The sequence below is a fragment of the Lithobates pipiens genome, unplaced genomic scaffold, assembly GCF_037356315.1.
Source record: "Lithobates pipiens isolate NorthernLeopardFrog02 unplaced genomic scaffold, aLitPip1_a1.2 Scaffold_16, whole genome shotgun sequence".
Lineage (NCBI taxonomy): Eukaryota > Metazoa > Chordata > Amphibia > Anura > Ranidae > Lithobates > Lithobates pipiens.
In genome coordinates this window covers 363,521,844-363,534,614 of record NW_027507748.1, presented here as the reverse complement: position 1 = coordinate 363,534,614, position 12,771 = coordinate 363,521,844, and the positions used below count along the sequence as shown (strand labels likewise).

Sequence of the window (12,771 nt, the reverse complement as noted above, 5' to 3'; positions counted from 1 at the left end):
AAATGAAATCCAGGGACATATATATATATATATATATATATATATATATATATATATATATATATATATATATTTTTTTTTTATTGGCAAATGGTAAACTATTTTATAAGCCTATTTTCCTCAAATGATATATGCAGTGTATGTGGTATGTGTTTATGGAATGATTTTATGATATATACATTATTTCTCACATTTCGTCCATGAGATATAAAAAAGAAATACTTCATACCACCATCTAGGGCACTGTGTACATTACAGGCCTCCATTCATACCACCCTCCAGAGCACTGTGTACATTACAGGCCTCCTCTCAGAGCACTGACTTGCCCCCCAGTCTGCACAATCCCCCCTGCCCAGTCTGCAAAATCCCTCCCCCCGTCAGCACTACCCCCCGTTAGAACAATCCCCCCAATCTGCACAATCCCCTCCCCAGTCTGCACAATCCCCCCACCCAGTCTGAAAAATTCCCCCCCACCCAGTCTGCAACATTACCCCCAGTCTGCACCCCAGTCTGCACCCCCCCAGTCTGCACGATCCCCCCCAATCAGCACAACCCCCCCCCCAGTCTGCACAACCCCCCCCCCCCCCCAGTCTGCACAACCTCCCATTCTGCACAACCTCCCATTCTGCACAACCCCCCCCAGTCTGCACAACCCCCCCCCCCCCCCAAGTCTGCACAGGGAGGAAAACAAAATGAAAAGGGAAAGAAGCAAAGAGGTCTGGTGAGAGAGGAGAGCTGTTCATGGAGAGGATGGCTCACTCACCAATTATGCCCTCTTCTCAGGCTGGTTTTCACAAGTAGGCTGAGCACAGTGCATGCATTGCATGCAGGAGGCTGGAGCGTGGGCAGGGTTGGGCAGAAACCAATTTGAGGCGGATTGTCTGATTGGACAGGCGGCGGAATGAGGGAGGAGCCAGGAAGTGCTGATGGGATGGGTAACAGGCACTACAGCACGACTACAGGGACAAAACCGGGGACATATTTGGTCCAGGGAGAGCGTCCCCAATCCGGGGACTGTCCCTGGAAAATGGGGACGTCTGGTCAGCCTACCATAGCAAGCTACTTGCAATAAAGGACACACCTGCTCTGGAGCTAGGCTGTGTGTGTCTATACAGTAGACCCATAGACACACAGTGTGGCTCGGCCCACACCCCCACAACCTCCTTACAGGATTTGATTGACAGCAGCTGGAGCCAATAGCTCTGGCTGCTGCATCTGTGTCCTGTGAGGAGAGAAACAGAGACCATCACCTCTGCAGACGAGCACAGTGCTGGCTCGGGATAGGACACAGGTAAGTATTTAGGGAGGAGAAGGGGCAATACAATTACAGTGACATATTTTTTACTGTAATGCAGTGAATGCATTAAGGTAAAAAAGGTGTTGCCTTTAAAACCACTTTAAGTACAACTGCAGACATGAAGATGCAGATATGCTCTCCCAAACTCTTACCTATTCCCATACCTCCAACTACTCCATGCTTTCCAGACACAATTTCACAATCAACCGTTGTTCTGGGGATCGAGTCTTTACTGCATGATGATTCACCTGTGAAACCTCTCTCAGCTATATATAGGGCCTTTTTACCCTCTGTCTATGATGGCATGGACAAATTGTTGTCCTGCTGGCGTAGGAGGGTACCTGTGCACTGAAGACTGAGAGGACATATGGGATTACCCTATGCAGCAACTGGTCTCTACCCAGGATTAGGACCCAGGATCAGTTAATACAATTTAAAATTCTCCATAGAATATATTTTACCCCTCAAAAAAATTACATAGATAGATTTTTCCAGCACATCCTTCTAACTGTTGGCATTGTTCAGAAGACACGGCAACATTTATACACATTTTCAGGGAATGCCCTGTTATTCAGTCTTTTTGGGAAGCTTTGTCCAGGTGCATACCTTCCATAATCTCTCTCTCTCTCTCTCTTTCTCTCTCTCTCATTGCTAGGCTTGCTGTTTTACACGTGTAAGGCTATTCTTTTCAAAAAGTCCCCTCAGGCTCCCACAATTGATCTATGAAAACACTTAGTTAATGCAGCAGTGCCGCTATATAAATTTACTTATGAATCTAGAGGATGCCCTAAAAATGTTGTAAGGTTTGGGATCTTTTGTATGGATTCTACTAATACTATTGCTTCCATTGATATGTCCCATTTGTTTTTGTGGTGCTACTCTTTTCTCACATGTGGTGGTGGGGACGGACGGACTGGGGGCATTCGTATTTTTCTGTAGGAAGATTTTTTGTCATTCCATCCATGACAAATCTACTATGAATGGTGCATTGAGTGCTGGAGGGCATTGGTTGCCATGTAATTGGTTGGTTTTGTTTTTATGTCTTTTACGTTTTTATATATTGTTACCTAAGTCTGGGTAGTTTCAATAGACTTTGTAATACACATCTGAATACTCAATAAATAGAATTTGCAGGAAAAAAAAAAAAAGTACAAGTACAGAGTGCCCATACTAGACCCATTATGAAAAAGATTTTGACTGGTCCAGAGTGCTGTTAAAAAGTATAATTTATCACTGTAATCTATAAAAAAAATATTTTTTATGTGACAAAAAACTGCCAACACAAAAAAAGAAAAGCTTGGGAAAGTAAATAGCTTTATTACTTTGAGTTCAATACTTTGCGTCACTGACGTAGAACAAGTATGCAGAGAAGAAGGTCTGACTTGCTCATTCCAGGTAAGTGACTCGGAAAGCAATGAAACAAGAGAAAGCCAGTTAAGTAGCATTTTCAAAAATAAGGCAGCCTCTGCAATACTCTTAATATAGGTTTCCTTCAGTTGAAATATTCACTTAATCACTGCAGGGCACACACCCAGCATTTCGTGCATTTTTAATAAAAAAATTATGCCCTTTGTTTATACTGGCATTACGAGAGAAAAAAATGTTCTATTGATTTTTTTAATGTAATATACAGCTAAGTAATATATAATACTTATATAAGCTTGCTATGTTCTTTTGATTCATTTAACAACAGTTCAGTAAGGTAAATAATCACTTAAGGAAACAGCTGGTAATAAAAAGCTCTTACATTTCAAGTCTTATAATTTGTTGACAATGAGCCTTTTCTTCTGTGCCTTAAAATAAATGTGCTTTTTAAAAATGTTTTAAATGTAAGGCTGAATAAAGAGTACCATGAAGGAAATATTCATAAGATTTTCGCTTAAATGCCACGGAAGGTCCAAAAAATCCCTATGCAAATCCATACTTTCTGAAAGTCAATATTTAGCTATGCACCAAGTATTGCCTTGTTGAAAGGAGAAAAAGTGAGATGCTTTCTCTTCCTGTACCCTGGAAGCCAACTTGGTTGGGAGACTCCAGCAGGAATTTACAGAAATGTTCCAAGTATGGGTTCACACCATTGTGCTGCGGTACTATGCGCTATAATGTATGTGTTACCACAATGCACAAAAATGCATGTCATGCATGCTGCTGCTCTGCGGTACCAATCATTCTTAGTGCTCTCCCAATACACCTTGCCATTGCACTACAGCTCCCTAATGTTGTGTGTTGTGGTGCACTGTGCTACAAAAAATAATGTAAGTAACTTTTTTTAGTGCATTAGGCAGCACATTCAAATGAGCAAGCTGCCTTAATGCAATGCATGTTAAAAGGCATGTACTAATGCCCCACAATAGTGTGAACCCAGCCTAAAACATTATTTAAAATGCACAGATTCACTTTCAATTATCAGTGGCCATATCCGTCAACGCTTTCTTGCCATGTGTGTCTTTTTGGAATCATAGATATTCTTCGGTGCTTGTTTCTACTTGTTAAAGGAAGCTTTGTTAAGGCTGTACTTGATACTGGCCCTCTGTAGCTGTGAAGAAGTCTTCAAGGTAAGAACGAAGAAATTCAAAGGTGGGCCTTTCTTCTGGATGGTCATTCCAGCACCGAAGCATCAAATCATAAAGTTCCTTTGGGCAACTTTCAGGCTGTGGCATGCGATATCCACGTTCAAGGTAATCTATCACTTCAGGATTAGTCATACCTATAAAAAAAAGCAATGGATACTCAATACACCCAGTTTACTGTCATCCTAACTTACTACTGTAATGCTGAAATAAACATAAAAGTAACACCTTAGATAGGTGAGGGGGATCCTAGTTTCTAATCTCCTGTCCTGACAGAAATCCATTTTACCGCAAGGCATACTGTATGTCAGCACTGGTGCAAAGAATAGTTTTGGCGTTTTTGGTCCACTAAACTCTGGACCTGTTCTGACATACACGTTATACATGTTATGCCCTACTGTAATAACTTATATTCACATTAACGGTGAATGGAGCACCTTCCATAAATAGCTGCTGAGAACTTTCACTGTCAAGAGCAGGAAAGCACTTGGGTCTTCATTGCCTTCAAGGTCTTTTGTGGACAATCTAAATAACATAAAGGCAGCATGCAGACTAGTATACTGTAAAGTTGCCCTGAAAAAAATTACACAAATAATCTTTTATCTTCCAGCTTACCAGGATATGGAATACGCCCATACGTGATGATTTCACTCAGAAGGACACCAAATGACCATACATCTGATTTAATGGTAAATGTCCCATAATTTATTGCTTCTGGAGCTGTCCACTTTATGGGAAATTTAGCACCTGCAGATCAAAAAAAAATATTAATAATAGTGCAAGCAGGACACCTGGTCTATTTAACAAATTAGTGCTCTAAATATGCGCCCTTAGTTTTTTGCATGGACAAACACATCTTCGTTACAGTCCTGAATGACAGTACTTAAATAAATAATGGTATAGGCTTGTGACCTCCAGAGACCAAACACCACTAAAGAGAATATGCATAGAGAAGGGTCCCAAATATTGCACACCTAGGTAAGCCATTAGTAAACAGCTTCATCCAAAGCCACGCCCCAACATGGGGTCGTTCATGATTATGCCCCATGGGCAGGGTGAAATGCGTTGGGTCTTGGCTTTGGATGAGGCTGCTTTCACCTGTTTACTAATGACTTTGCTAGGTGTGCGGTGTTTGGGACCTTTCACTGTGCACAGCCACAGTATGTGAGGAGTTAGACAGACTCCTGCCCAGCCAGCACCCAAGGCAGGAAACACCAGATAGATTTAAAGGAGCTTGTGCAAAACCTTTTTTTTTTTGTTTTGGATTAGAGGGGAGATGGATTGGAACACCTGTCAGTTTTCATTGCTGTCTGTGCCCCGGTTAGGGAAATTTAACCCTCTCTATTTGTCCTGTTTACCATTATCATTTAAAGTGAAAGTAAAAGAAAATGCAAAATTTTAGGTTCTCCCCAGAAAAGTAATAGAGGGGAAATCTTCCAACGGGGACACTAGTTCTGGGGACCTGTGGGTCCCCAAGAAATTCCCTTAATTTGCAGGGATTTTATCTCACTTCCTGTTTGGCTATGGGACAGGAAGTGAGGGGAAATCTCCACAATGGGACAGGGATGTTGAAAAAAAAATCTGACAGGGGTTATAACCTTCCTTACTTTATCATGTATAGAGAGTATCCCCCAAAGAAAATACTATGGGACTTTAAGGGCAACTAACCAATAACAAAGTATGCGAAAAAAGAAATATATTTATTAGTATAAAAAGTGTGGTGCATACATCGCCAAAACTCGAATACATAAAAACAGAAAGCAGAACAGAATATTTAAATGCAGTTCCTTCAGTATTGAGCCTGATGCGTTTCAGGACCCATATAGAATCATTTCTGCAGGGGAATTCAATGAAGGGTATTACTGCTATAGTATATATTCCTTACTTTATCCAAAATGAAAAAAAGGTTTTGCCTTTAGTTCTACTTTGAGTTTTATGAGAATCCACTAAAGAGGAACCACAATTTTGCAGTTCTGAGTAGACATCCTGTTTATAGTAGTTAGTGTAAACAACTGGGTCAAGTTAATTTGAGATATCCAGTAACATCAGCTGGTAGGCCCTGTCTGATATCGATCAATTTTATTTTCACACAAATTTTCCCATATGAGATTCAGTTAGAAAAAAAAGTGTGAATCTGTTTTTCTTTTATAAAGTACTGTTTTAACCTTTACTCATAGCTCCCAACTGTCCCTGAGTTCAAGGGACTGTCCCTGATTTGAAACAAAGTCCCTCTCTTCTTCTTTCCTCATGTGTCCCTCATTTTGGTCTGATCTATCAAGTTGTATATAAAATGCACTATTTATCTTTTAGTGTTATTAATTTGCTGCATTTGTAAATGTCAAAATACAGTATAAAGGAATAGTAGTAGAAAAAGCACTTGTGGGGAGGCACTGCAGTCTGCTCACATAATTTGTAATAAAAAATATCTTTGCCATTCTGAAGTTTCCCTCCAACCATTTTACATATTATTTTATATGTACTGGGATTCTGTACTTGCCAAATATGCTGCAGAAATCTCCCTCCACTCTGGCTGCAACCATTTTAACTGAGGGCAGCTGAAGCTGCTACCTGTTCACTTCTTGGATTCACACAGACACACAGAGGCACACCTCTAGTTCTGCAGCCCTGCAGCTCTCATTGGCCCTGTTATGACTCATCCCCCTCCCTTCCTGGCAAACTCTCATGAGAGTGAGAGAGAGAGCTGTGCGTGATGTCATAAGCCTTTCCAGATTGAAACAAGGCATTTACTGTCAGAAAAAAAAATGTTTTACTATCCATAGTTTAAACAACAAGGCCAAAAGATTTAATAGACTGAAGGGTCCTTCTCAACTAATCTTTTTTTTTTTTTTTTTTTTGTGAATTCTCCTTTGTAAACTGCTGTTTTTTTGTTTTTTTTTAGGATCTGCAACTTAAAGGCTTAATGTGTTAGTATGCATCACATACTACAGGGGTGCCGAACCTTTTGAAGAGCAAGGGCCACTTTAGCAACTTGGCAGCTGGTCGCAGGCCACAATGAGCGGAGTGGGCAGATAACAGGTCTGTGTCCATTCTGCAAATGCAGAGCAGACAGGGACACAGCCCGCTCTACTCTGTGGGCCCTCTCATCCACCCAGACAGAAGGGGACAGATTCCCTTCTGTTTTTTTAAACAGATCAGATTGGAGATCGGTGGGTGTAAAAGGATGCAGGTCAGTTTAAATCTGCTGCTCTATAGAGGTGATCATATGAAAGGAGCCTAAGGCTGCTTTCACACTGATGCACTGCAGTTTACCTGCACCTTAACTGACCTCAATATTTACTTCTTCCACAGGATTCCGGCAGGTATGGTTGGCTGCTGCTGTCTCCTAGGTGGGCATGGCTGATGGCTCCTGCTAGCTGTCCGTCAGGTTACTGACACTGGAGAACCATGCCTGCATAATGTGTATTAGTACAATTGCCTGTAGTCTCTATCAGAGCTGCATGTCTTTGGCAGAGTGACAAAGCAAAATCAAAATTGGGAGAAAGTTGATGCCCTATCACAGGAGGTGCATGGCAGAATGTTCTTTTAATACATGGTATGTATTTAAAAAGATTGAAAACAACTTTTGAAATAACAAGAACCTGTAAAGTATTAATGAGATTTTAGTGATTGGGATCTACTCCATGAAACCAACAATTCACAGGAGCTTGAGGTGTTTTTTATTTTCAAAGTATTCCAGTTTGTAGCTGTATACAAAGCTGTATATATTATGGTCTCATACACATAGGGAGTACCCAGTAGATATTCCTCAAACCTGCATAGCAACCCAGACACTGGGCCCCAAAAGGGTTAAACGGGGAGTTAGCAAAGCATTTGCTTCACTCTGTTTCATCCCATCCAGGTGAACATGGTGCAACTGGCAGTGTTTGAGCTTGTAGACCATAATTATTATTCTCCCAAGGAAGCTCCATACCAACAAGGTATAGATCAACCAGACTCATTTCAGCAGAGTTCAAGCACACTGGATGTAACTTTGCATCTAATATGTAGAAAGCCATAAGAAAGCTATTCATATTTGTACTGTATTGTCTACTGTTTCTTAGAATGCAGTGCAAGCATGTACCTTCTCTGGCTGTATACTCGTTGTCCTCTATTATACGAGCCAAGCCAAAATCTGCTATTTTGCAGCACAGAGTGTCTGACACCAGGATATTAGCTGCTCGCAGATCCCGGTGGATGTAATTTTTGCGTTCCAGGAAGGACATTCCTTCTGCCACCTATTGATAAAGGAAATCGTAAAAGGAAGATTAAAATATTTAAGAAACCCAATTAGTATTAAATGTACAATTCTGAGTCAACTGAAAAGTTTTAAACATGGATGGAAGGAATATCATCACATTCATTTTGTTAATTTAATTTGGATTACAAGTTTCATACTTTTGAGGCTTGCTTTCTTACCTGAGCTGACATGTCTATGAGTTTATATACATTTAGTTTGAGGCCTTGTGATGTCTTCAAATAATCAACCAAGTTTCCTGGTGTAAAGAGAAAGGAATACATGCTTAATTTCAAAATCAAAAGAAAAATGTTTGATTGAATACAGGTAACTCCTTTACTCTTTCAGGATTGTGCCTCTGACTGACTGAGAGAGAGGCCGAAGTTGGTGGAAATTTCTTGGGACTCAATTGATTTCAGAGATTAGAGATCTGTTTTCATATAAATCTTTCCTTTCGTGTATTCTGCTTTTTGATGACTGTTATTTCACTAAAGCTATTCTGTCTCAATGCAATTCTACCTTTTCTGCTCTGTTTTTATAAGTTAATGGATACTGACTCAGTGTTTCTTTATATGCTATATGTGATGATGAGCAAATTAAACTCTCTAGGTCTGTTTATATAGAGTTTTTTAGTGAAGAAGAGGTACCCATTAAGAAAAAATAATGGCATCAAAGCCTCCACGCAGATAAGTCTATAGTGAATATGTCAAGTGAATATCGTGAAAAAAAAACTTTATCCAGGACTGATATGGGGCCATGCTTTTTTAATACCTTCAATGTGCTGTCATATGTGTTAAAGGATTGTGTACATTTTGCATAGCATCTAGTGTAAAACCTCTTCTCTTTGGGGTCTTTAATAACTGTTATCAGAGAGGTTAAAGAATGGGATAAATAATATTGCTTCTATTATTTCAGCTTGTAATATATGCAGTGCATATGCGAGTGTGTGCACAAGCGTGTAAGTATTAATCTTTAGCAATGTAGTCCTTTGGTTACAGATTATCCATATCCTAACTTCTTAAAATATAAAATCTCAGACCAAGACCCATCATGACCCAACCAAATCCAATTCACCATATATGTATTTCAATATTTAAATTACATCTAATCTCAGTTAAACCCACTAATTTTTGCCATACAAAACAACACTTCTCCACAAAAGTAACAAAGGCTAAAAGGTATACATTAATAGTTACACCAATTCAAACATAAAAAAAAAATGCTGTAAATAATATGAAATACAACTTTGTTGTATTGGGTTGTTGTGTTAGGTTGGAAGGAGAAGAGCAACTGCAGCTTTGTAGAATTTAAATGGCTGATTGGCAATTTGGCATGAATGAAAACAGAAAGACCTCTACTAGTGAGCAGGGAAGTACAGTATGCATGGACTGTACACTATATAGCTGATTTTCTCCAGCCCTTAAATATGAGAATAATCTGCCACCCCAAAAGGAACACCTGTCCCTTTTTTCTATCTAATATATACGCTGTTTCCTACCCAATAATACTCACTACATATCCAAAGTAAAGCTATCACACTCAAAGCTCCAAAAGCATAGCCATAAAATATTTGAGAATATATTAAAGGATGACTTTACATGTTTATATGTTGATCCTTCAGTCCAATAACCAAAGTTCCTCCAGAGACACTGAAGTGTCTTTGATTACTTTGGTTACCCTATCTGCCTCAGTAGATACTTCCCTCCTTGGAATCCCAATTTCTTACTGATCAAATGATCAATGGAGAAGCATGGAAGTATTTACTGATTCTCACATATTTTAGGACTGACTTCTTATAGAAATGAGTGTGATAGCGCTGGTGTTCTCCTATCATCTAGTAGCAGTTAAATTAAAAAATTACCATACTCCCTGTGTGCACCAAAGTACATTTCCCTTTTTTCCCTTAAATATTTAATCGGTTTAAATCCCTTTCTTCCTATAGTTTATATCTAAACATGGAATTTCCTCATACTATTAAATATAACTATTTCACTAACACTAATTGAATTTAATGATACAGTATATATCAAACTTAGTAGCTATCACCTTAAAGTGGATGTACACCCCATTCATGAAATCTGACCTGAGCTGTAAATCTGTAGTGTTTACTTATCTCTCTCCAAACCCTAAGTCTTGTGTCTTCCCACTGCTCCGTTCCTCTGTTATCAGCATGATAACTTCTGGCAAGCTCTCCGACACAGGAGATAAAAGCAGCTGGAAATTTGTGTTGGGCAGGTAACTTAGAGACAGATAAGCAGAGAGTGTGCCTATTCGCAGCACAGCTCTGCAAGTTTCTTTGTTCCTCTACCTATGTTGAGGGGGGGTGTCTTTCCTCCAGTCAGCTCACTGACAAGTGTATGCTCAGACTGCCCTCCCACTGCTGAAACAGGATGAAAAATCTCTAACACCATGGGCACTTTCTAAAGAATGCAAAAAGCTGAAGACAGCAGGTATAAAGTATCTCACAAAAGTGAGTACACCCCTTCCATTTTTGTAAATATTTTATTATATCTTTTCATGTGACAACACTGAAAAACACTGAAGAAATGACACTTTGCTACAATGTAAAGTAGTGAGTGTACAGCTTGTGTAACAGTGTAAATTTGGTGTCCCCTCAAAATAAGTCAAACAGACATTAATGTCTAAACCACTGGCAACAAAAGCGAGTACACCCCTAAGTGAAAATGTCAAAATTGTGCCCAAAGTGTCAATATTTTGTGTGGCCACCATTATTTTCCCGCACTGCCTTAACCCTCTTGTGCATGGAGTTCACCACAGGTTGCCACTGGAGTCCTCTTCCACTCCTCCATGATGACATCATGGAGCTGGTGGATGTTAGAGGCCTTGTGCTCCTCCACCTTCTGTTTGAGGATGCCCTACAGATGCTCAATAGGGTTTAGGTCTAAAGGCACGCTTGGCCTGCCCATCACCTTTTCCCTCCTTAGCAAGGCAGTGGTCGCCTTGGAGGTGTGTTTGAGGTTGTTATGTTGGAATACTGCCCTGCAGCCCAGTCTCCAAAGGGAGGGGATCATGCTCTGCTTCAGTATGTCACAGCACATGTTGGCATTCATGGTTCCCTCAATGAACTGTAGCTCCCCAGTGCTGGCAGCACTCATGCAGCCCTAGACCATAACATTACCACCACCATGCTTGACTGTAGACAAGACACACTTGTCTTTGTACTCCTCACCTGGTTGCTGCCACATACGCTTGACACCATCTGAACCAAATAAGTTTATCTTGGTCTCATCAGACATGGTTTAAGTAATCCATGTCCTTAGTCTTCTTGTCTTCAGCAAACTGTTTGCAGGCTTTCTTGTGCATCATCTTTAGAAGAGGCTTCCTTCTCGGACAACAGCCATGCAGACCAATTTGATGCAGTGTGCAGCGTATGGTCTGAGCACCGACAGTCTGTTCCCCCACCCCTTCAGCCTCTGCAGCAATGCTGGCAGCACTCTTACATCTATTTCCCAAAGACAACCTCTGGGTAGGACGCGGAGCACGTGCACTCAACTTCTTTGGTCGACCATGGCGAGGCCTGTTCTCAGTGGAATCTGTCCTGTTAAACTGATGTATGGTCTTGGCCACAGTGCTTCAGCTCAGTTTCAGGGTCTTGGCAATCTTCTTATAGCCTAGGCCATCTTTATGTAGAGCAACAAGTCCTTTTTTTCACATCCTCAGAGTTTTTTTTTCAGTGCCACGTTGAACTTTCAGTGACCAGTATGAGAGAGTGAGAGCAATAATACCAAATGTAACACACCTGCTCCCCATTCACACCTGAGACCTTGTAACACTAAAGAGTCACATGACACCGGTGAGGGAAAATGTCTAATTGGGCACAATTTGGACATTTTTGCTTAGGGGTATACTCCAGCGGTTTAGACATTAATGGCTGTGTTGAGTTATTTTGAGGGAATAGCAAATTTACACCTTTGTATAAGCTGTACACTCACTACTTTACATTGTAGCAAAGTGTAATTCCTTCAGTGTTGTCACATGAAAAGATATAATTAAATATTTACAAAAATGTGAGGGGTGTATTCACTTTTGTGAGATACTGTACTGTAGACACCCGATATCGTCTGTCTCCGCTATGGTCCGATTCTGCAGACGGAGGAAAATCCTATTTTTCTATCCGTCTGCAGAGCGTTTGCCCATAGAGGAGAGCGGAGATCTGACAGGGCGGTTCCTGCACAGTGTGGATCATTACGGATCCGTCCCGTGTGAAAGGGGCCTAAAACTTATGTAGGGAGATTTGTTTCATCTCTGTATCATCTGCGGCTGTTCACGTCACTGGGTATATGTGAGGGTTTACATCCACTTTAAGGGCTCTTTCAATTGAAACGGAGTCTGCTCCCCTCAGCAGGGGATACATGAGCAGATCCCCTGTTGAATCAGAGCAAAATGGAATGGATGTCAGTTTTTTGACATCCATACCTATTTAGTTTGTGTCTGGCAGACATGGGTGGACCCGTGATAACTCTATGGGTAGCCAGATATAAACAGACTCTGATGTCTATTTACATCAGGCTACCTCTGTTCTGTCATACTTAGGTCTGGAAAAGGGAAGAAAGACACAGTCCTTTTCCATTTTTTTTCCCCAATACCTGGACAGACTCAGAGGTAGGTGACTGTAAATGGTGCGCCTGTCCACAGAGTTGCATGGAGCT

General features: G+C 40.7%; 1 protein-coding gene across 3 annotated transcripts in view; it reads right to left on the bottom strand.

The window, feature by feature from the left end:
• Positions 1-2,594: 2,594 nt before the first annotated feature.
• LCK (LCK proto-oncogene, Src family tyrosine kinase) overlaps positions 2,595-12,771 on the bottom strand; it is a 76,262-nt gene continuing 66,085 nt past the window's right edge. For all 3 annotated transcript variants that reach the window (XM_077482001.1, XM_077482003.1, XM_077482002.1), the window contains exons 10-13: positions 8,284-8,360; positions 7,949-8,102; positions 4,483-4,614; positions 2,595-4,004 (exon numbers count right to left, since the gene is read on the bottom strand). In XM_077482001.1, the coding sequence (XP_077338127.1) occupies positions 3,802-4,004; positions 4,483-4,614; positions 7,949-8,102; positions 8,284-8,360 (566 nt within the window). In that variant the 3' untranslated portion in view covers positions 2,595-3,801. The remainder of the gene's footprint in view (positions 4,005-4,482; positions 4,615-7,948; positions 8,103-8,283; positions 8,361-12,771) is intronic.